Raw genomic sequence first — 24,288 nt, forward strand, 5'->3', positions numbered from 1 at the left:
CGTTTACAGATATATTACACTTGAAAAACATGTTAGGGTTACAATTTATTTATATTTTAAAATAAAGCAATGTTATTTTAACAATTACACCTTCTTGAGCCTCAATTTAGCAATATTGGTTTTTAAACCAACTATCCAGAATTCCAAGCACCACAGAAGAGCTCATCCTCACAGTCATGTGTAAAGGGTGAGTGCAATATTTTGAAGTATAAAACATGTTTTTCTAAAATTTTAACTGCAATAATCTAAACATGACTATGGAATATATGATTTAAATGACATAAATAAAACAAATGCCAAATAAATATTATAAAATATATAATGAAAGTTCCCCAGGATTCGTGTCACTGGTGTTACTGTGTAACGAAAAATATCTTAACTTGAAATAAAATTCACACTGATGACATCACTCAACTTCCTTTTACCTATTTTCTGAGGATCTATGAAGAAAAGCTCATGGTGAGTCCACTGTGTCTTTCATTTAGCAGAAATTTTCTCATTTAGCTCATGATTGCATATTGCTGTTGTCGTAAGAAAACCTTGCGTCTCCAAAATGGTAACTTTACAGGAAAAGGAAAAAACCTACATTACTTTTAATGTAAGTCAATGGAACCAGACATTTTCCCAAGTCATTTTGGGCCATTTCTTTTGTTCCATTCATGATGAAATTTACATACAATGTAAAGGGTAGCAGGTATTTTCAAATTATGTCAAAAACTGAAAAACATCAAAAAACGATATACAAGGTTTTCTTCTGACAGCAGCGATATGAAGCTTTTAGCTGAAGTCACTGGTGTGACCGACTTTATTCTTAGGTAATTTTGAAAAAATAGAATACAAATGGATTAAATTACATATTTTAGTGGATATTCCATGATTGACAACATGTGGTTTGATGCTCTGTAGCAGAGATTTTGCAAAATCCATTTTTTATTAAAATGTCTCTGGTGTTCCCTTTCTTATCTGTAACACCAGTGACTCCTATGGACAGATAAAAAAGTGGACGTTTCTGTAGAATGATTCTGATAGAAAGAGGGGAAAATCAGAACTAGGAAAAAACTACTAAGCACAATAACAGCTTACGGATGACTAACCACCACAGAACACGTTCAATTTTGGTTTTAACTCCAACACAAGACACTCAACTTTGCGCTCTCAGATATCCTCTTAACAGGTGTCATTTTAGCATCAGTTAGCTGGAACCATGCCTGTGCTGTGGTGTGTGGAACGTTTAGTTTGCTAACTAATCTATCGTTAGCTTAGCCAAAACACTACAGTCTCAAACTCCACAGAACATGTTCAATTTTGGCTTTCCAGAGCAGCAGTTAGTTAGAATCAAACTTGTACTGTGGTGTGTGGCACTGTTTGGGTCTGTAGCATGCTCGCTAAGCTAACGTTAAGCTATTCCATCAGGCTACAGATCCAAACACCACCAAACAGGTTTAATGTCACCTTTCTGTCCTGTCAGCTGCATTTTCTAGGCTCCACTCCCTCAGATTTATCATCTAAACTTGAGTCAGTGCCTTAGTTAGCTGTAACTGAACAAGTTCTGAGGTGAGCAGAGCTGTTATCATGCTAGCTACACCAATGCTAACCAGCTCCTCTCAGCTAGTTAGCAGCACTGTTTAACATTTGCTAACTGGCAGATAAACAGTTTGACATTTATTGAATGATGGCTTGAAAATGCACCATTTTTGATGAGCATATAAGTGAATTAAACTTTGTGAGTATTTTCAATTTTAGAGCACCTTTGGTGGCAGCGGTGAATAATGTTTGTTTAATTTGAGCTCAAGCTGTGTCTGTCATCATTTGGGAGCCACTAACGACAGCTAGGAAACAGGACAGCCAGTTTGGCCAGTTATACTTTAACGGCTGCATACACACACACACATCATCTAAACCGCTTATCCTTCTGGATCGCAGTGGGGTGCTGGAGCCTATCCCAGCTGTCATTGGGCAAAAGGCAGGATACACCCTGGACAGGTCGCCAGTCCATCGCATTCACACACACACACCTAGGGGCAATTTAGCATGTCCAATTGGCTTGACTGCATGTTTTTGGACTGTGGGAGGAAACCCACACAGACACGGGGAGAACAGGCAAACTCCACACAGAAATGACCCTGGTCACCCGGCCGGGAATTGAACCCAGGCCATTTTTGCTGTGAGGCGACAGCGCTACCCACCGCGCCACTGTGCCGCCCCGGCTGCATATAGTTTCAAATTATTTTAGGCAATTAATCACAAAATGGCAATTAATTGTCAGTTAGAGTTCGTGACAGGCCTACTAGAGCCATAGAGCCATAACAATGGACTTTTTGACTTTCCAAGAAGGAGCATGGAATAGTTATGGGGGAACCAGGGGGCTTATTCCTTCTCAATTGCAAGCCAGCCCCCCTCCCCCAGATTTCTGACTGCTGTAAAATAAAACTGGCAATAAAAATTGTAATTCATTTAGTTCTCTTTTAATACAGGTTGAACCTGTTTTGAGTTCTTGCATCATTGTGCCTTTTTCCACATTAAACGTCTCCATAGATCACTAATTTTAGCGCCCGCTATCACCACATGGCTGCATGCTGTGTTAGTTCCTAGCTTCGACTACTACTTAGCTAGCTGGCTAATACTCAGCTAAGCTTTGTAAGTAGTAAACAACTCATCATAGACGTCTAGTCCTAGTGCTGTGAAAGGTAGGCCTCTGGTTTGCTTTCCTTTTTGCTGGTTATGGTAGCTACACTGATGTTGACTATTTGGTTGTTGTCGTGCTGTTGTTGGCTGGCCGGCTCATTTTCCAATAAAGTCCACAAATTTTTCAAAATGTCTCATTCAGAGTGGTTTGATGTAAAATGGTTCATGGTAGAGACACTTTAAACATCAGATTTCTTTTCAGTGGTAGTGATAGGGGGGCGCTAACGGAGCGTTTCACATCAAACCACTCTGGATGGCTTTAATCTGTAACCAGGACCCTCAAAAATGAAATTCCATCATTGGTGTATTTGTGTTTGTGTTACAAGTTCAGAATCTACTGACAGTATGTTGTTAATAAATGAAGGGAATGGAATGCACTCACATTCACACAGCTACACTGGCAGCCCACCGCGCTCTTTGTGTGGCGGTCCCAAACCTGGTAGTTTTCCCAGGCTGCCGCTGCCTGCAGAGAACACACACACACACACACACACACACACTATTGTGTGCTCCTGTGGGATAACTTTAGTCTGTATTTTTAGTGTGAGAGAGAGAGTCAGGTCAAATCCTCTCACTCTTTTTCTTTCTCTCTCTCAGTCTATCTGTCTCTTTTTCACTCTCTCTATCTCTCTGTTTCTCTCTCTCAGTCTATCTGTCTCTTTCACTCTCTCTATCTCTCCGTCTATCTGTCTCTTTCACTCTCTCTATCTCTCTGTTTCTCTCTCTCAGTCTATCTGTCCCTTTTTTGCTCTCTCTATCTCTCTGTTTCTCTCTCAGTCTGTCTATTTTTCACTCTCTTTATTTCTCTCTCTGTCTATCTCTCCCACTATTTCTGTCTCTCTCTGTCTTTCTCACTCTTTATTTCTCTCTCTCAGTCTGTCTCTCTCACTCTATTTTTCTCTCTCCTTCTGTCTCTCTTTTTTCTCTTATCATTTTTTTCACTCTCTAAGCTCTCTCTTTTATTTTGCCTGACTCTTATGCATCACTTCTTTTTCTTTTTCTCTCCTTTCTCTTTCTCTCATTCTCTCTCACTCTCTCTCTCTCTCTCTCTCTCTCTCTCTGTGTGTTTATCATTCTCTCCGATTCTAAAATATGTATAAATAAATAGTACAAATAAAAACCCTTCAGTGAATAAACGTGCATCCAAACTTTTGACTGCAAGGTTGTCCATCCAAGGTGGAGTGACTAAAATACCTTGTAACGAGTTTAATCTCTGAGCTTTTTAGGAGATTAGCTCCAATAACGTGAAGGAGAGGGCGTCCCAAGAGTGTTTGTGTGCGGTCATGTAGTGTGTATGTGACATAATATGCAAGACCAGTTCACCTTGCACTCTGTTCTTCTAAATCTGTGCTGACGGAGATTGATTCAGCTGATTGAGTCCTGACTCCAGGACATAATGACATTGTCTGGGTGTGTTCGTCTGGATGAGGGAGATGTCTGGATGAAGACAACACACCAGAGACATTGGCTCATAGGTCATAAAACGTAGCTGGACATAAAAAAATGCCAAAGGCATCGTAACCAGCAGTTTTCCCATGGTTAAGGGGGATTGTTAGGCAGGACACAAAAAGTATTAAAATTATATACATATAACCCATATGGAAGAAAAGTATACACATATACACTATATGGTCAAAAATATGTGGACACCTGACCATCAAACCTGTATGAGCTTGTTGGACATCCCATTCCAAAACCATATACATTAATATAGAGTTGCTCCACTCTTTCACTCGTCAGAAGGTTTTCCACAAGATTTTTGAGGGTATCTTTAGAAATTTGTGCTCATTCAGTCAAAAGAACTTTTATGAGGTCAGGCACGAGTTGGACGAGAAGGCCTGGCTCGCAGTTTACATTTGAATTAATCTCAGAGTTGTTTGAGAACTCTGGGTCTACATGAGTCAGGCAGTAATCAGATTTCTGCTTTACAACCAGCCAATAAACTCACAGAAGAAGACGTGACGTAAACTTTTTGTGAAACGTTGCGCCACTTTACCTGAAACTATGAACCGACACTGCTTGCTTATTTCTGGTACCGCCATCTGTTTTTATACATGCGCAGACTGAGAAATCTAAAAGAAATCAGAGTAAGAGTTCACATGCACTGAGAAATCTGATTTCTGAGCTAAAATCCAGCGTCTTTATCGGATTTCTTAATTGGGTTTCTAGATCGGAGTGTGATATTTACATGACCATTTGAATTATCAGATAACTGCAGAAATTCGTTTATGATTGGATTATTGCATGCATGTAAGCACACTCAGTGTCAATTAATGTGATAGTACATTAGTTTTTACTAGTGTTTACTGTTTGCAAGTTTGTCCTACATCTACGTCTGTCTGTCTGATGTCAGTTCTGGGTATGTTTTTGTTTTTTTGTTTTGACTGTTTGGTTTGGCTTCTAATTCCCAACTGAATAATTTATAGCTAAATAAGTTGGTGTGGTGGGAAACAAAACTCAAAAACACATAAATGATGATATTGTTCTTTATATGAATGTTTTTATGATAATAGACACCGGTCAGCCATAACCGTAAAACTGTCTCCTTGTTTCTACGCTCATTGTCCAATTTATCAGCTCCACTTACTATATAGGTGCACTTTGTAGTTCTACAGTTACAGACTGTAGTCCATCTGTTTCTCTGCATACTTTGTTAGCCCCCTTTTACCCTGTTCTTTAAATGGTCAGGACCCCACAGGACCACCACAGAGCAGGTATCATTTGAGTGGTGGATCATTCTCAGCACTGCAGTGACGCTGACGTGGTGGTAGCGTGTTAGTGTGTGTTGTGCTGGTACGAGTGGATCAGACACAGCAGACTTGGGCCCAATCCCATTTCACCCCTTGCCCCTACCACTTAGCCCTTGTTTTGCGCATTCACATCTAGGGTTAGGGTGTCCCAATTTTTGTTGAGATAGAGGGGAGGGCGAAGTGTTGGGGCTACATGGCCCTCCAAACAGAGGTTTTTCGGAGACTCCAAACAGAGTGTTATGAGAAAAAAGAAAAACCGGCAAGATGGCGGTGCGAGCGACCAAAAAAACCCACAAATGTGAGAATTTTCTCCATTAAAAATTACGATAACCACTGAATTATCTTAGTTTAATGTCGTTTCAATGTATTATGGTCGTTTTCTTCATAACAAGCATAAAAAATCGCTAATAGCATGCTAATGTCTCGGTAGCTAGCTCGCTAACTTTCCTGTTCCGCCTTAAATAGTCCAACAGTTCTGACACCTGAAGCGCCAGAATGTAACTGTTGCACCATTTAAGGTGGAACGGGAAAATTCGAACAAGAAGCTGGTGAATATCTGACTTCAGATTCATATGACTGAAAAATTAGTGGTGGGTGATAATAAATAATAGTCCCCCCTCTTTGAAAGCATACGATGCCCTAAATGTAACTAAAGCCCAGCAGTGAGGAGCTGAACTTTACCCTCCTCTGCTATCACTGAAGACGGGCCGGGTCGCCTATAGAGCACTATTAGTAGCTGTTAATGAAGTAATGTTTTTTTTTATTTGAGGGTCCCGTTTCATAGGGCAAGATTTCAACCACTACCCCTTGTAACACAGTTCCGAGGGGTTGGGGTGACAATGGAAAACAAGGGTTAGGGGTAAAAAGAAGAAATGAGATTGGGCCTTGATGTCAGTTCAACTTTTATTTAGTAACATTTGAGATGAAACTTCAATGACTGTCTATACAGACATGTAAAAATGCTTGTTGTCCGCTTGTAATAAAACAACATAACCTATGCTTATGATGAACTATGAATTCATATATTTGGGCTTTAAAAAAACTTATTAGCAGATTTCTGTCTATAATACAAGGCATCAAAACTTGTGGATTCAAATGGCATGGAATAACTTTTTTATGGAATGACCCCCACATGAAAAAGACCTATGGGAAGAATTAATATACAGAACAGATATGTGGGATTTTAGCCTGAGTGAAAGTTTTTCAGCTCATGTTGAAAAATTAGTGCCCTTCTCTGTTCCACAGGCCACACACACATACACACACACACATACACACACACACACACACACACACACACACACACACACACACACACTCTCTTTTATTAGGCACTAAGTAGTCTGAATGTTACTCTAAATGTTTGCAGTGCTGAGTGCATAATACTCTGTTGTAATGAATCTCCAGAGCAGCCCATCATCCTTACACTAAAAGCTATTATACTGGCTCAGTACTTAAAAGAAACAAGCAGAACACACAAACAATCACACACACACACTCCCGCACAGTGGAGGGCTGAAGTGTGGGAATGCTGCGTTTGGGCCAAAGTGGTGTCCAGCCAAGCACTTTCTCTGAGCTTTTGCAGCAGCGGTAAAAAACCAAGCAGTTCTGACCTTTGGAGCTGTGCTGACGTTTAGATTTCTTTTGTGAAGTAAGAGTTTGTGTGTTTGTGTATGTGTGCACTCCTGTGTTACTCTGTAAAACCTGCTTGTACCAACTGCGCAAGGAAAAACCTAATAGTCCTTTACAGTAATTTATTTAGAAAGGAGTTCCAGTAAACATCATTTAAAGCTGCACTATGTAGGATTTCTGTTAAAACTGAAAGAAGTAGGATTCAGCACTCAGGAAGAAAAAAAACATGCAAAAATATGGTGGCCAAGCTGAGGACATGTTTAGCTGTTGTGGCTGTTGGGACAACAGTAGATCACGTTCTGATTTGTCCTCTGTCGCCGTGTAGAGTACTGATAATATTTTGATTGGTCCTCTATTGCCCCCCTAGAGTACCGATCCCCTTCTGATTTGTCCTTTATCGGCACATAGAGTACCGTTAATATTTTGATTGGTCCTCTGTCGCCCCCTAGAGTACCAATCCCCTTCTCATTTGTCCTCCATCGCCGCGTAGAGAACTGTTAATATTTTGATTGGTCCTCTGTCACCCCCTAGAGTACCGATCCCCTTCTGATTTGTCCTCTGTCGCCCTCTAGAGTACCGATCCCCTTCTGATTTGTCCTCTTTCGCCACGTAAAGTACTGATAACATTTTGATTAGTCCTCTGTCGCCCCCCTAGAGTGCTGATCCCGTTCTGATTTGTCCTCTATTGCCACCTAGAGTATGAATCCCATTTTGATTTGTCCTTACTTGCCCCCTAGAGTACTTATCCCATTCTGATCTGTCTTCTATTGCCCCCTAAAGTACTTAGTGTTTTAAGCACTACAGTAATGTGGAACACAGGGTTTGTGACGCAGGTCTGTACATTTGAAGTTGAGCATTGTCATTTGTGTTCTCATACGTGCGTTATGTTTCTGGCCTAATCCAGATTCTACAACTTTGCCTCTTCGATTTAGGAAATGAGTCTAATTCGATAATTCATACGTGCGATATGTAAAATCCCCACGCACAGCGCTGCAGCATATGTTCTAAGCTAAGTTATGATTGGACAATTGGTATTTAGGAAAGTGGCTTCGTTTCTCAAACTAAACAGAGACGGTATCTCGCAATGCACAGTCAAATAAAGTGGTCTGCCCAAAAGACATTTTATCCAACCAACAAGAAGAGCAGGATGTGATGTCAACCAATATACACCAACCAGCCACTTCATTAAAGGGGACCTATTATGCCCTTTTTCCATGTTCATAATTTTATTTTTTTGGATCTACTAGAATAGATTTACATGCTTCAGTTCTCAAAAAACTCATACTGAACATCTCTATTCACCCTCTGTCTGAAAGGCTCTGTTAGAGACCCTGTGTCTATAAGCCCCCCTTTCAATGAGCGCAGCATGCTCTGATTGGTCAGACCAATCAGAACAATTTTTATAGTGTGTCCACTCTTCAACACATCTATCTTGTTGGTCCACCTTGTAGATGTAAAGTCAGAGAGGATAGCTTATGTGTTGCTGCACAGTTAATGTTAGTCGTCCTCTAGTCCATCATAGGATGCTGCCCACAGGACGCTGTTGGCTAGATATCTTAGGTTGGTGGACTATTCTTAGTCCAGCAGTGACACTGAGGTGTTTAAAAACTCCAGCAGCACTGCTGTGTCTGATCCGCTTGCACCAGCGCAACACACACTAACACGCTACCACCACGTCAGTGTTACTACAGTGCTGAGAATGATCCACCGCCCAAATAGTACCTGCTCTGTGAGGGTCCATGGGAGTCCTGACCACTGACCACTGGGGCTAACAAAGTATGCAGAGAAACAGATGGACTACAGTCTGTAACTGTAGAACTACAAAGTGCTCCTATATGGTCAGTGGAGCTTATAAAATGGAGAAAGCTTCCCAGGAATACTCATGTTTCTACTTTCTATCAGTGTAACTCTATGACCTTTTTACTTTCATGTGTGCCTGAGGCTTAATGATCTCTCTCTCTCTCTCTCTTTCTCTCTTTCCTTTGTCTAGTGGGATGTTTTTTGATGGAAACCACACATACATGATTGAACCAGGAGAGGAGGGCAATGATAGCGTAAGTACAGCCTTGTTTCCTGCACTCACCCACACGCATCAAAGAAACGCCTGTCACAATTATTACATAATTGCCTGATCGCAGTTATTTAATTTGACCACGGTTATTTTCCACAGTTGTTAGCTTTCACAATCCTGAGTTTCTGTCACATGTAAGATGTGAACGGGGTTCGTTTTCATGCATCAGGTTGAGGCAAATCTATGTGAATAAAAGAAAGCAGAAATGGTGTTTATCGAGACACGTCACAGGTCTTGCGAATACAACTGAAGTTCTAGCTTTTGACTGAGGCTGTAACGCATTTAGAGGAGCAGCGGTGAGTGATGTTGGTTTTTTCATGCTCAAGTTGTTTCTGTCTTCATCTGGGAGCTACTAAGGATTGACATCTAGGAAGCAAGATAGCTAATTAGCCAGCTTGGCAACTTTAGGCTTGTCCAAAAAAGGTTGGGACAGTAGGTAAACATACATATAAAAACAGAAAGAAGTGATTTTGAAATCTACTTGTATTTCAACCAAAACAGTGCAAAGACAAGATATGTAACGTTTTATTTTTACTTCGTTGTTATTTGTGACAATATGTTCATTCTGAATTTGATGCCTGCAACACATTCCAAAAAGCTGAGACATTTAAGAATAGAAACATTGTGACATGTTCTAAAAAAGCATCTTAAACAGGTGATGCACTCATGCTTAGGTTTAAAAGCAGCATCAAGAAAAGGCTGAGTCCTTTATGAAAAAGGATGGTTGAGGCTCACCACTTTGTCAGAAATGTATGAGCAAGAAATCCAGGTTTGACAATAATGTTCCTCAGCCAGGGATTGTGTTTTACGTATTTCACCCTCTACAGTGCAATTCAGAAATCTCTGTGCATTAAGGAAAAGATTAAAAACCACAAATGCATGTCCAACACCTTCGACCCCTTAGACGGCACTGCATAAAAAACCAGCATGCTTCTGTGTTGGATATCACTGAATGGGCTCAGAAATACTTTGAAAAACAGTTGTCAATAAACATTATCCATCGCTGCATCCACAAATGCAGGTTAAGACTGTACTGTGCACAGCTGAAGCCGTATTTCAAAAGTATCCAGAAACACTGCCGACTTCTCTGGGCTCGAGCTCTTCATAACAGGACTGGTGCACAGTAGAAATCTTTCAAATTATAACTGGATTGGTGCACAGAGGCAACCTTTCAAATTATTTAGGAAATAATGGACATTATGTTCTCTGGGCCAAAGACGAACAGGACTAAATCCAGATTGTTACCAGCATAAAGTTCAAAAGCCAGGGTCTGTCATGGTATGGCAGGTTATTAGTGGGTACATCTGTGAAAGCACTATTAACACTGAGACATTTTTGGGCAACATATGCTGCCTTCTTGATGCCGTCTTTTTCAGAAGGGTCTATGCTTCTTTCAACATGACAGTGCCAAGTGTTACAGCATTTACCAGATTGCCCTTAATGTCGTTTTGGTCCAGCCAGTCTGTGAATCATTTCACAGCCCTTCTTGCCTGCAGTTTGTTTTAGTTTGTTTCTGTTTTTTGCTTTTTTTTGTTCCAGTTTGCTTAGTTGTCTGTTGTCAGACATTGAAGAATGGTCATATCTAAAATACAGTTATCATTCATGCTAACCAAGAGGGCATTTGTGCAGTCTGAGATTAAAAAGCCAATGGCCTGGATAACATACGCTTACTTTCCCGGTCCAGAAGTGGTGAACTCCATGTCAGTGCCTCCAGTGGTCTTCTCTAAACAAGTTTTCTGCTTATGTTGCTAACTGAAATGTTGGTTTGCTCATGTGTGTTCAAAGCAGCTTATCCTTCATTTTTCCCTGGCCGGGAGCACTTAAGCGAAAGGAATGACCCAGAGCTGAAGAGCTAAAAAAACAGGGGGCTATTCCTGGCTGCACAGGTCATATCATAGTCCATCACTTAATCAATAACGACATCTGAGCCTTTAGTTCCGTGTCAGCAAGGCTACTGCTATTAGCCACTAATGGCTGCTAGCGCTAGCAATCTTAATATAATGAGACACAGAGTACAAAGCTGGGCTGGTTCTCCTGTTCCTGTTATGCTTTATAGGACTTAGGAGTGTTGTTCTCACCCGGTGAGGACTGGAGGGAGAGATGTCATCTCTCGACAGTCATATAATGATACGATTCATTAAAAGATTGAGACTGCTAATCTGATTTAGCCGTCAGCTGGCTGACTAATTATGGCAGTTGGGAGAGGTGGACTGTGCAGCTTTGTGGTGCAACGGAGAGGGACGAGGATAAAGAGTTACAATGTCAGACGTATCCGTTTACCATGAGCTGGGCATCTTAATAAGAGAGGAGAGACACAGAGAGCGTGTTGAGGCCAGTTAGCACAGTGTTTCTGAAGTGCCGTTTAGGCCGTCTGATGAAACAGATTGGCCTCCATTTTAATCGATGTTTCATTCCGCACCGCCTCTGCGAGACGCATGACTTTCATTCATCGAAATCCCACCCCTTCCGTTCGGCTGTTGTTTTTTAGTCTGTTTTTTTTTTTACCAGCGCATGAGTGAAGCGTGAACTCCATAGAGATCCATTCAAATCACACATGCCCACTGTAACTTCATTTAAAGTGATGATTAACTACAATCTTATGATCTTATTGGACCAGTACTAGTACTAGTACATAGTACTAATGGCCTTTTACCAGAGGGGAACCCTCAGGGCCTTCTAGGCCTTTAGAGATGACCTAATGATTTCTGGCCACTAAAGAATACATGTCTGTTTTTGATGGACTGCCCAGCAGGCCAGCCTGCTGAGTCACTGACTGACTGACTGAGTGACTGACTTTTATTTTAAAGCTTACTGTTTAATTAGAAAAGGCCTGAAGAAACAAAGAGCTGATATTCCCGCAGAAGTGCTTACTGTACAGAAACGAGTCAGAGACAGTGTGTTAACACCTCTCGTCTAGTGTGGATTCCAAGTAATGGAAAGAGAAAGGAAAGCCAGAGAGGCTCTAGAATCAGAGAGAAAGAGTCAGAAAAACTGAAAATAACAGTGACATGGAGTACAACACCAAATACCTGCTACTTTCTTAAAAACCTACCTGGTAGCTCCACCTTGCTGGTGTCCATTTAAAGACTGTAGCCTCTCTGTTGATGCACAATTTGTGTAAGCCATGCTGTAGCCAAGGGGTTCCCAAACTTTTGAAACTTGCAGCCCAAAGGCTCTTTGTAAAAACATTATACAAACACATTTGAACTAAATTAAATGGAGTCTAATCAATTTCACTATATAATCATGTAGTATATAATAAAAACATAATAAATACATGTTCTGTTTATAGCCGTTTATCCATAATGGAGGAATTCCATGCATTTTGCCAGACCAATCACTGTGTGCAACTTAAATGTTTAGGTATCGTTGATGCTTTATTTTTGCAAATAATTATCACAATAATATTTGTCATATTCAATGATGGTTGGGTTAGTTGCTCTTGGCTGGATATGTTTGGATAGTGGACCTACAGGTAGACTTACTTATTGCCTGGAGCCCCTGAACACAACATTTCACATTTGCATCACTAAAAAGGCAGAGCCTGTGGTCCGAGTGCTCAATTGCTTTTGGGATTTTTTGTGTACTTTTTCCCTTTTAATTAGATTTTGTCAGATTTTGTCACAGATTGTTAACTGTAACTCCCACAACTGCTAATACTGCAGTGTGTTAAGTGTGGTTGTCCCCATTGCTTGGCTGGCCCACCTGACATTGTAGATGCTGTTCCATTGGCTGAAGGTTGCCAATCTTTCAATAAAATAAGGTGTTAAATGTCGCTGCTGTCGGAACAAAACCTTGTATTTCCAAAATGGTAACTTTACAGGAGAAGGAAAAAACATACTTTACTTTTAATGTAAGTCAGTGGAGCCAGAGTTTTTTCCAAGTTATTCTGGGCTGTTTCTTTTGGTCCATTCATCATGAAATTCACACACAATATGAAGGACAACAGATAGTTTCAAATTATGTCAAAAACTGAAAAACGGCAAAAATGGAGATACGAGGTTTTGTTTCGACAACAGCGATGTGCTGGTGTTACTCTGAGAGGATATCACTGCAGTAGGTAAGCACTACCTTATTAAATAAGCTAGCTCGGCTGACTTCAGGGGGACCAGCTCAGGAAAGGGGCCCACCACAGTCACCACCATGACAAAGTTCTTATTAACATAAAGTTTTTATTATTTATTATTATTTTTTTTTTCTTTCCGAAGCAAAACATGACTGGTTGTTGGTACTGAAGCATGCTTGTTAAGTGTAAATACAATGAATATGGGTCATTCTACTGAATTGGTTCAAAAGCACTTTTGGGCTTTAAATTGACTTGTACTTGGGTTTATTTTATTGAAACGATTGAATATTTTTTCACTAACAACTCAATAATAACACTACCCAATGTATTTGTAGAGACTGTTTTGGTAGTAACAATTTTAGCTAATACTGAGCAAAACTTAAATGACTAGCCACTGCGTGACTAGTAAACACAGCTTTGAACAGTTGCAAGTTGACTTAATTGCAGAAAATCTGTGTTTCAGTAGTGAGAATTCTTAATGTTACACACTGATTTTCAAACTTTGGGACACATTTACTTCAAATCAATTGAGATCTAACTGTTCACCATGTGGCCATGATAGACAGGGATGCAGTCTCAGTTCCTGCTCTAAAATGCAAGACAATTTGTGTTTCGGTAGTGACAAAAACGTGGGCCAGCATTTTTTGAATGAAGCTTTTTTATTTAAAAAATAAACTCATGAAAATTTTAAATATTTCAACTTCACTTTGAAATAAATCAAAAAGACCTTTTAAAAAACAACACAGAAAAAAATGCAAAAAACGTAAGTTTTCTTTATTTTTACAAGCTAAAATTTAGGGGTTAGGGTTTGGGATAGACGCCTCCAATAGAAAGTAGACTTTAAACAATGATTTTGTATATATTTAGCTTATTACTATCTCAGTTGATGTCTTGGGTTTAAATTAGATCATAACTTCCTTGTAAATATCTAAGGTCTTTCTTTAAATGTTCTTTTTTTACTGTGGGCTAGCAGTTTGAACTAATTTGGTAGAATGCCTCATATACGATAAATATCTCTATTATCCTGGACATCATTTCTAAAAATTGGTCATGAAATTAATTGGCTTAGTGGTCCTAGTGGCCAGTGCAAAAGTTTTATATGTCTACTGCTGGTTACACACTGGTGTGTGTAAAACCCCCAGAAACACTGCTGCGCCTGATACACGCACATCCCTCATGTGTTGAGCGTGGACCACTGCCCAAATTATATGAGGTCAGCAGCGGTCCTGTGGTCAGAAACTGACCAGTGATGAATGTGGTAGAGTATGGCTAACGGCTGAACTACAGTCTGTAATTATACGCCTCTACAGTGGACCTGTAAGGTAGCCAGTGAGTGGTAGTAGGCATTTCTAATAAAGTGGCCAGTGATTCCTCAGACTATTGGACTTTCTCCCCATTAAGAGCTTCCTTAAGTAGAAGTGGCCTGTGATGATGTAAGCTCTCTGAGTTTGGATGCTGTATGGTGCACGCTACAGGATCCAACAGCCATGCATTATTCATCTCGTCCGGAAAGTGCTCTGACGTGGGAGGGATGGAGCGGGGAAGAGAGTGAGTGATAGAAGGATGAAAGAGGATGAATACAGAAGTCTCTCCATGTCCACTGCGTCCTCCACAAGAGAAAAAAATGGGATAGTTCTCTTGTGTAACTGCTAGTCGTCCCCATTGATAGGATCTCTCTGAACATAAGCAAGTTTGTTGTAACTGAGCATTAGCACTGTCATCTTTCTAGAAAGAAGGCAGCAGAGTTGGCAATTTTGTAAGAGCACTGCTGTCGTAATGATAAATCGCTTAAATAAAAGTGAAAGTAGGCATTGAGGTGTGAGCAGGTTGGAGTTGTGAAAAGTAATGATTGCTTTTAAATTAAATTACACTATGTTTTGTTAGTAAAATACAAACCCAATTTAAAAAAAGTTGGACCAGTATTTGAAATGCTAATACAAAAAGAAACCATTGATTAATAAATACTGTTTGACCTGTTTCAAATTAGAAACGGGACAAAAACACAATATTTGATGTTTTTCTTATGAACTTTACAGTTTTTATTTGTAAATGGGACAGTTTTTTAAAATCTTATTAAAAAGGACATGATTTGCATTTTTATATCTGCATATATAATTCAGAATTAATGTATATTTACAAAAAAAAACAATAAAAAACAATATTTGATGTTTTATCTTATGAACTTTATAGTTTTTATTTGTGAAATGGGACAGCTTTTAAAAATCATATTAAAAAGGACATGATGTGCATTTTTTATATCTGCATATATACTTGCATTTATATCTCTGTGCATTTTAGATCTTAAATATAGTTAATGTTATCAAAGATTTAATTGCCAATTTCAGTTATTAAAATTGCTGGTCTGGTTGCACCATTTGACTTGCTGGTTGTGCCACCTGACTTTTCAGACTAATTTCAAATTAAACAGGCATCTGCCCCTGTGGAAACCTTTGTCCTTGAGCTTAGGTTTAAACTTGCAATTTTTCAAATACGTACATATTATAATAATAATTACACAATTGGAATTAACATGCATTGCTCTTTGTAAATGGGTCAGTGACAAATAAGGTCTTTTAAAACAAGACTTTTTAAAAATCTTAATAAAGGGACATAATGTGCATTTTTTTTTATATCTGCATATATACTTACATTTTTATCTATGTGCATCTTGAATAGAGTTTGTGTTATCAAAGCTTTTAATAGCCAATTTCAGTTATTAAAACTGCTGGTCTGATTGCACCATTTGACTTGCAGGTTGCCACCTGACTTTTCAGATTAATTTCAAATTAAACACGCATCTACTTAGACACCTGTGGAAAACCTTTGTCCTTGAGCTTGAGTTTAAACTTGCATTTTTTCAAATACACAAATATTTTAATAATAATTACACATTCAGAATTAACGTATATATTTACAAAAAAACAATAAAAAAAAACAATATTTGATGTTTTACCTAATGAACTTTATTGTTCTTTGTAAATGGGTCAAGGACAAATAAGGTTTTCAAATCAACCGTTTTTAAAAATCTCATTAAAAAGGACATGATGTGCATTTTCATATCTGCATATATACTTGCATTTAGATCTATGTGCATTTTAGATCTTAAATAAAGTTAGTGTTATCAAAGCTTTTAATGGCCTGTTTCAGTTATGAAGCTGGTCTAATTGTACCATTTGACTTGCAGGTTGTGCCACCTGACTTTTCAGACTAATTTTTAAATAAAGAGGCACCTACTTAGACACTCATAGAAACATTTGTCCTTGAACCTGAGTTAATACTTACATTCTTTCAAATACATAATCAATATTATAATAATTACACATTTTCATGGTTCACCTGAAGTCCGATATGGTAAACCAAACCATTTTAACCACGACTGAAAAATGACTTTTTATTACAAAACATAGTTTGCAAGCAATAAAGTATTGGAAAAGTATAGACTGATCAACTTACAGTGTAGGATTCGTCATCGTGAACTTCAAGGAAGGGGCAGATAGCTCTCTTCAATATTTTGAATTTACACTGCAGTACCTATTTTAATTGCTTTAATATTCCTTTAACATCAAAGGCTGTTCCTCTGGCTGCTGTAGCATGGCTAAAGTTACTCTAGCCATACGTTCACATTAAGAGGTGAAAAGTGGCTAATGTCGCCTGAGGTTTGTCTCTTGTGAGAGTGTTTGGGGCTGCTCTTGTTGTCATGTGTGGGCATGAACATTGTCAAGCTTCTGACAAGAAAATGCAAAATATGTACCATGTTCATTGCTGTTTTGTTTAAAACATGAACCACGATTGTAAGTTTACAAGTTTGTATGTTTCTCATCCATATTTTGAATAATACTATTGGGAACAGGACAAAAAATGCCACTGAGATTGCAAAGTTTGCAAAGCAGAGGCTGGGAACCACCGACCCCTGTGTCTGCAATTCGTCTGCGGATTTTGTCTGAGCCAATCCTTTAGATCGTCGCTTCACCGCTTCAAAGTTAATTTGCATAAAGTCCAAAAAAATTCAACTCATAGCTTGTCGTTCTGCCGCTGTGTCTCTTGCCATTAAATCGTGGCTACAAATCACATACTCCCACAGGAAATGACTGGTCGCCTGTCACTTTGTTGCCTGCTAGTGTGAAGGTACGGTAAAACCACCTTCACATTACCAGGTTGAAGTGGTGTAAATCTTATTTTTTTGCATTAATGTGACTGATCTGATGTTTTCAGACCTGTCACATAAATGAACCGCTGGCTTCAGGCTAGGCCGCTGCCACGTTAGCGCTAAATGAAGGCACCTGTGCAGTAAAAAAGTTCCTATTAAGGTCGTACGGGACACAAATTGGATATGTATCTGATCTAGGACCACATGAAATCTGATCTGAATTGAAAAGATCACTTTTGTGTGTTCACAGAGCTCTGATAAAAAATCTGATCTAAGTCACATTAAGGCCAAAAACCTGACTTGTGCCATTTCAGTGAGTGAAGCCTTTCAGATGTGCCTCTAGATCAGATCTTTTAAATAATTCAACAAAATGAAAGAAGAGGTGTGACAGTATATGCCAAAGAGAACCCTGGAAGGGTTAAATATGACCCAGCCTTTTTCAGTAGCCCTCTTCCGGTGGTTTTGTTTTGAATAGTTAGTGCTGACCCAAGCAATTTGTGCAGGCTTACAAGGTATGAGTACCAGTGACCAGGGTGATTCTTTGATCTAATTTGTTCAGACGTGATAATGACCCACAGAGATGAAACCTCTCTGCTCAGCCATATGGTCCATGCATCTGTCATCCGCAGTGCTGCGGCAGAAAGAGGAGAAGTGCAACCCTGCTTGGCCTCCATACCGTCTCTCACTGTGGGACACTGCAAAAGAGCGGCCCGAGCCAAATGGACCTCGCATCCTACTTACCTGTAGTTACTCACAGAGCAGCCAGTGTCAAACAGAATCCTTTTGAAAACATGGAAAATTTTAATCATGTTGTGACAAATTGATACATACACAGCAAGCAGGTGCAGTTTATATCTACAGTTCATACGTGGTCACTAGTTTGGACGTGTCTCGGTATGTGTAAAGTTCAACTTGAGCTCTGAATGATTTAATTAAGTTTGTGGTTTCGAACCTAGACTCACTCATTATCTGCTATTCTCAGTAATGGCTATTTTTAATGTTTTGAAGACCTTTTCTAATGTGTTGCGTGACCAGACTAGTCTGGACTAGACTGTTTCTAATGTGTTGCGTGATTAGACTAGTCTGGACTAGACTGTTTCTAATGTGTTGCGTGACCAGACTAGTCTGGACTAGACTGTTTCTAATGTGTTGCGTGATTAGACTAGTCTGGACTAGACTGTTTCTAATGTGTTGCGTGATTAGACTAGTCTGGACTAGACTGTTTCTAATGTGTTGCGTGATTAGACTAGTCTGGACTAGACTGTTTCTAATGTGTTGCGTGACCAGACTAGTCTGGACTAGACTGTTTCTAATGTGTTGCGTGATTAGACTAGTCTGGACTAGACTGTTTCTAATGTGTTGCGTGACCAGACTAGTCTGGACTAGACTGTTTCTAATGTGTTGCGTGATTAGACTAGTCTGGACTAGACTGTTTCTAATGTGTTGCGTGATTAGACTAGTCTGGACTAGACTGTTTCTAATGTGTTGCGTGATTAGACTAGTCTGGACTATACTGTTTCTAATGTGTTGCATGATTAGACTAGTCTGGAATAGACTGCTTATAATGTGTTGCATGTTTAGACTAGTCTGGACTAGACTTTCAAATGTGTTACGGATTAAACTAATCTGGACTAGACTGTTTATAGTGTGTTGCGTGATTAGACTAGTCTGGAATATACAGTTTATAATGTGTTGCATGTTTAGACCAATCTGGACTAGCCTGTTTATAATGTGTTGTATGTTTAGACTAGTCTGGACTAGACTGTTTATAATGTGTTGTATTTATATACTATTCTGGACTAGACAGTTTATATTGTGTTGTTTGTTTAGACTAGTCTGGACTAGACTGTTTATAATATGTTGTTTGTTTAGACTAGTCTGGACTAGACTGTTTATAATGTGTTGTGTGTTTAGGCTAGTCTGGACTAGACTGTTTATAATGTGTTGTATGTTTAGACCAGTCTGGACTAGCCTGTTTATAATGTGTTGTGTGTTTAGGCTAGTCTGGACTAGACTGTTTATAATGTGTTGTTTGTTCAGACTAGTCTGGACTAGACTGTTGATAATGTTTTGTTTTGTTGTGGCGCTGGCCTGAGGAGAGGCAGACCCACACTGACCAGGGAACCCAATGTGAGCTCAGAGACACACGCAAGCAGTAGATTAGGACTAGATTGTTTGTATGCACAGCATGTTTGTGATCTACTTACAGATTTCCAGTGATGTTCAGGGGAGTGTGAGGGCCATTTCATGGTTTCCACTTGCTTTCTTGAAGTAGTTCATGGTGGCTTTTTGAGGCGTGTTTGGACTCTTTGTCCTGTTGTAGAAGCCAGCCTCTTTTCAGCTTACGTTTCTTGACTGAATGTGTCACATTTGCTTGATAAACTGCAGAATCGCAGATTTTGATCTTGTGAAGTTTGTCTACAAAATATGTAATTTGGTTAGGGATACCCAAACCTTTGCATACACACAGATGATGGATAGGCATAGGCATGGACTCTTCAAGACCTCTGAAGGTGCCCTGTGGACATTAGCAGCAAGTACTGTAAGTTACATGGCGATCAGATTGAGATCAGTGGAATTGGGAGGCCAGGGCAGCACCTTGAACTCTTATTCATGTTCCTCAAATCATTCCTGAACAATGTGTGCAGTGTGGCAGGGTGCCCTTTCCTGCTGAAAGAAGCCACAGCCACTAGGGAAACTGCTGACCATTGCCATGAAGAGGTATACCTGATCCACAATGATGTTTAGGCATGTGGCATATTTGAATTGATGTCCACCTGAATGCAGGGAGCCAGGGTTACCTATCAGTTTTCCCAGAGCATCACACTCCCTCCACCGACTTGTCTTCTTCCCAGAGTGCATCCTGGTGCCATCACTTCACCAGGTAAAGGCACACACATACCTGGCTGTACACATGACGTAAGAGAAAGTGGACCAGGTGACCTTTCATTGCACCAAGATCCAGTTCTGGCACTTGTGTGCCCATTATAGGCACTTTCAATGGTGGACAGGGGTCAGCATGGGCACTCTGACTGTTCTGTGGCTGTGCAGCCACATATGCAGGAGGGTGTGATACACTGTGTGTTGTGACACGTTCCTCCTGTACCTATCATCAAAATTTTTGTCTCGTTGGACCAGATGGGATAGTCTTCTTTGCCCTGCTGCTTCGATTAGCCTTAGGTGGTTCGTGGTTGTCCCTTTTCGAATCACTGTCGGTAGGTACTCTTCACTGCGCCCCAGCCTTGCCGTATCAGAGGTACTCCAACCCAGCCGTCTGGTCATAACGATTTGCCATTTGTCCAAATCACAAAGTTACTTATTGTCTAATATTGACAGTTGACATGCGCTGTTGTTACAAGATAAGTGTTATTTGCTTTTTCTATAAGGGGGCATAAAGTTTTAACTCATTGGTGTACACACTGATCAGGCATAACATTATGACCACCTCCTTGTTTCTGCGCTCATTGTCCATTTTATCAGCTCCACTTACTATATAGGTGCACTTTGTAGTTCTACAGTTACAGACTGTAGTCCATCTGTTCTCTGCATACTTTATTAGCCCCCTCTAACCCTGTTCTTTAGTTGTCAGGACCCCCATGGACCCTCACAGTCCAGGTACTATTTGGGTGGTGGATCATTCTCAGCACTGCAGTAACACTGATGTGGTGGTGGTGTGTTAGTGTGTGTTGTGCTGGTACGAGTGGATCAGACACAGCAGTGCTGCTGGAGTTTTTAAACACTGTGTCCACTCACTGTCCACTCTATTAGACGCACCTGCGTTGTTGGTCCACCCTGTAGATGTAAAGCCAGAGACGATAGCTCATCTCTTGCTGTACAGTATGAGCTAATCATCCTCTAGTCCTTCATTGGTGGTTACAGGACGCTGCCCACAGGACGCTGTTGGCTGGATATTTCTGGTTGGTGGACTATTCTCAGTCCAGCAGTGACACTGAGATGTTTAAAAACTCCAGCAGCACTGCTGTGTCTGATCCACTCGTACCAGCACAACATTCAGCCCTGTCTCTTTGTTGTGTCTATCTCTGTGTCTCACAGAGAGTCATGGGTTCGGGTGATGATGGCATGCTTTGTGCCAGCTGTCGTTTCGTCTGCCAGAAAGAGCAAGGTGGGATGGTGGTGGTGGAGAGTAAGGGGGGCTGGGTAATCCTCACACTTGTGGGGGGGCAGTATGGAGAGCACACACACACACACACACACACATATTGAATATCCTTTACCTCTCAGGTCCAAAAAAAACCCAAAGAAGTGTGCCATCCCCCAACCTGCTTTCTATTCATGATCTACTTCCCCAGAGAGAACAAGCTACGATACACACCCTCACACACACCCTGCCCCCTCATCACATCCACACACACACACACACACACACACACACATACACACACAATCCATCTCATTTCTATGCCAGTACATCTGAGAGACCATCTGCCTCCGACCCCTAATCCTTCACACGGTGCCCCCCACTTGAGTGTGTTTGGGGGTGGGGGAGGGGAGGAAAACCTCCTGTGTGTGCGTGTGTGTGTGTGTGTGTGTGTGTGTGTGTGTAGGCCAAAAATGAAAACATGTATTGCTTTTTTTGAATCAGCAATATATCACAATTAGGCCAACCAACACAACACACCATTTTTACTGACATCCAGTTCAACCAAAGGTTCTTCCATAATATTCCATTAGTTGGCAGTGTTGTACCTATAAGGCTGAGTTATACCTCTGCATTTGCATATCTGTGCACATGCGTGTGTCGTGCACAGATGTTTACGTAGGTGCGCCAGCATACTTGCATGCAAGTGGAGCATTCTGCACTAGGGGGCAGTGTCCAAACCAGAATTACAGAAAACAAAGAGCCTTACTTTCTTTGTCCAAGAATTAATACTGACTTAATATAATATATTATTGTAATATGTTGAAGATACTTCCAAACGTTTTCTATAACTGAAGACCAGTCTTTGACGTTACTGTGGAGGAATTTTGGCTCACTCTTCAATCCAGAATTGCTTTAGTTCGGCCACCTTGGAGGACTCTTGAGCAGGAACTGCCTGTTTAAGGTGCTGCCCCAGCATCAAGTCAGGACTTGGACTTGGCCTCTCTTTTGTTTTTTTAATCATTCAGAGGTAGACTTGCTTTTATGCTTCAGATAGTTGTCTTGCTGCAGAACCCAATGGCACTTGAGCTTCAGATCATGGACTGATGACCTTCTACAGGACGTTCTACAGGATTTTCTGCAAGAGAGCAGAATTCAGTGTCCAAATCAAAATGTACATGAAACAAAGAGGAAAGCCTTGTGTTTTTCCTCTGTTTCTCAATAATTATTTCTCCCTTTTTCTAATATATTATTGCAATATTTTTAAGATGGCTTGTATAAATGTCTGTAATGTTGCAACTTTTCTGCCAACCGATCCTCAACTGGCTCCAGATTTTCACTTTGCACTTATTCTGGTTTGGGTTGAGTATTGTTCGGGTCAACGAGCATTTGCTTTATATGGAGGTGTGCCTTCGGCTCATGCCGAATCACAGCCATGATGCTATTTGTGAGAACACATGACCTTGAGTGTTCAATTGCTTAGTCGATTATTACCTGCAGGTTACGAACACGTAAGTCCATATCTTTCAACACAGAATTTTTCTCACTTTTGTGATGTCACAAAAACCAACACATTTACATATATTAGCCTATCTAGCCTACACCAGTTTAGCTCTGCCCATTCACAGTGTAGTTATAAGGAATGTTTCAGCCTGGATTGCTTTTTGACCGAGGACAGCCAATTACAAAGGTTCGACACCTGAAACACATCCCAGGAAAGTTGGGACAGGAGCATGTTTACCACTGTGATCCATCACCCTTCATTTTAGCACTTAATAGGTGGATTTTTTTTTTTATACAAGTCTTCAGTTGTGCAACCAGACTGATCCTTTATTGTTGTGCTTTGCACAAGTTATCAGTGGGAGACAAGTCTGGACAGCAGGAAGCTAGACTGGCCGTCTAGCACCAGATTCTGATTACACAGCTATGCCGTTGTAATACACGCAGAATGTAGCTTGTCATTGTCATGTTGAAATAAGCATTGACATCCCTGAAAAAGACGGCATTTAGAAGGCAGCATATGTTGCTCACACTGTGGTCAGTGTTAATGGTGCTTTCACAGATATGCAAGTTACCCACCACCCCTATCCCATGACAGACCCTGGCTTTTGAACTTTACGCTGATAACAATCTGGATTTACTTCTTTGACCTGGAGAACACAGAGAGGAGGGACTCACCAGACAATACAGGTTCCCACTGTGCATCAGTCCTTTTCAGATGAGCTTTAGCCCAAAGAAGTCAGAAGCATTTCCGGATGCTGATGATATGACTTCCACTATGCATAGTCTTGACTTGCATTCGTGGTTGCAGCGACAGACAGTGACTGACAATGGGTTAATGAAGTATTCCTGAACCCATGCGACGGTATGCATCACAGAAGCATACTGGTTTTTAAAGCTGTGCAAAGGATCGAAGGTCATGAGCATTCAGTCGTTGCCCTTAATGTATAGAGATTTTGTTGGATTCTCTGAATGTTTTGATGATATTATGCACTGCAAAGGGTGAAATACCTAAAATCTTTGCACTCTTTTGCTAAGAACATTATTTTTAAACTCTTGGATTTTGTGCTGATAAAGAACTAGGCCTCTCTCGGATGCTTCTTTTTATATCCAAGCCTGATTGCATCACCTGTTTAGGATGTTGTTTGAACATTTCAGTGTTCCCAGCTTTAAACTGCCCCTGTTTCAATGTGTTGCAAGCATCTGTTTCAGAGAGCGTATGTTTACAAAAACGCAATAAAGATGATAAGGTAAAAATTTACATATCTTTGTTTTTTGAAGTAGATTTATAAATCACTGTTTTCTGTTTATATCTAAACTTTTCTTAGAATACAGTTT

General features: G+C 40.3%; 1 protein-coding gene across 2 annotated transcripts in view; it reads left to right on the forward strand.

Moving 5' to 3' along the window:
• The window catches only part of adam22 (ADAM metallopeptidase domain 22), a 104,044-nt gene that overhangs the window by 18,217 nt on the left and 61,539 nt on the right, over positions 1 to 24,288 (forward strand). For both annotated transcript variants that reach the window (XM_036558948.1, XM_036558949.1), the window contains exon 3: positions 9,058 to 9,121. In XM_036558948.1, coding sequence (XP_036414841.1) covers positions 9,062 to 9,121 — 60 coding nt within the window. In that variant the 5' untranslated portion in view covers positions 9,058 to 9,061. The remainder of the gene's footprint in view (positions 1 to 9,057; positions 9,122 to 24,288) is intronic.

The sequence above is a fragment of the Colossoma macropomum genome, unplaced genomic scaffold (assembly GCF_904425465.1).
Source record: "Colossoma macropomum unplaced genomic scaffold, Colossoma_macropomum, whole genome shotgun sequence".
In the NCBI taxonomy this organism is placed as follows: Eukaryota; Metazoa; Chordata; class Actinopteri; order Characiformes; family Serrasalmidae; genus Colossoma; species Colossoma macropomum.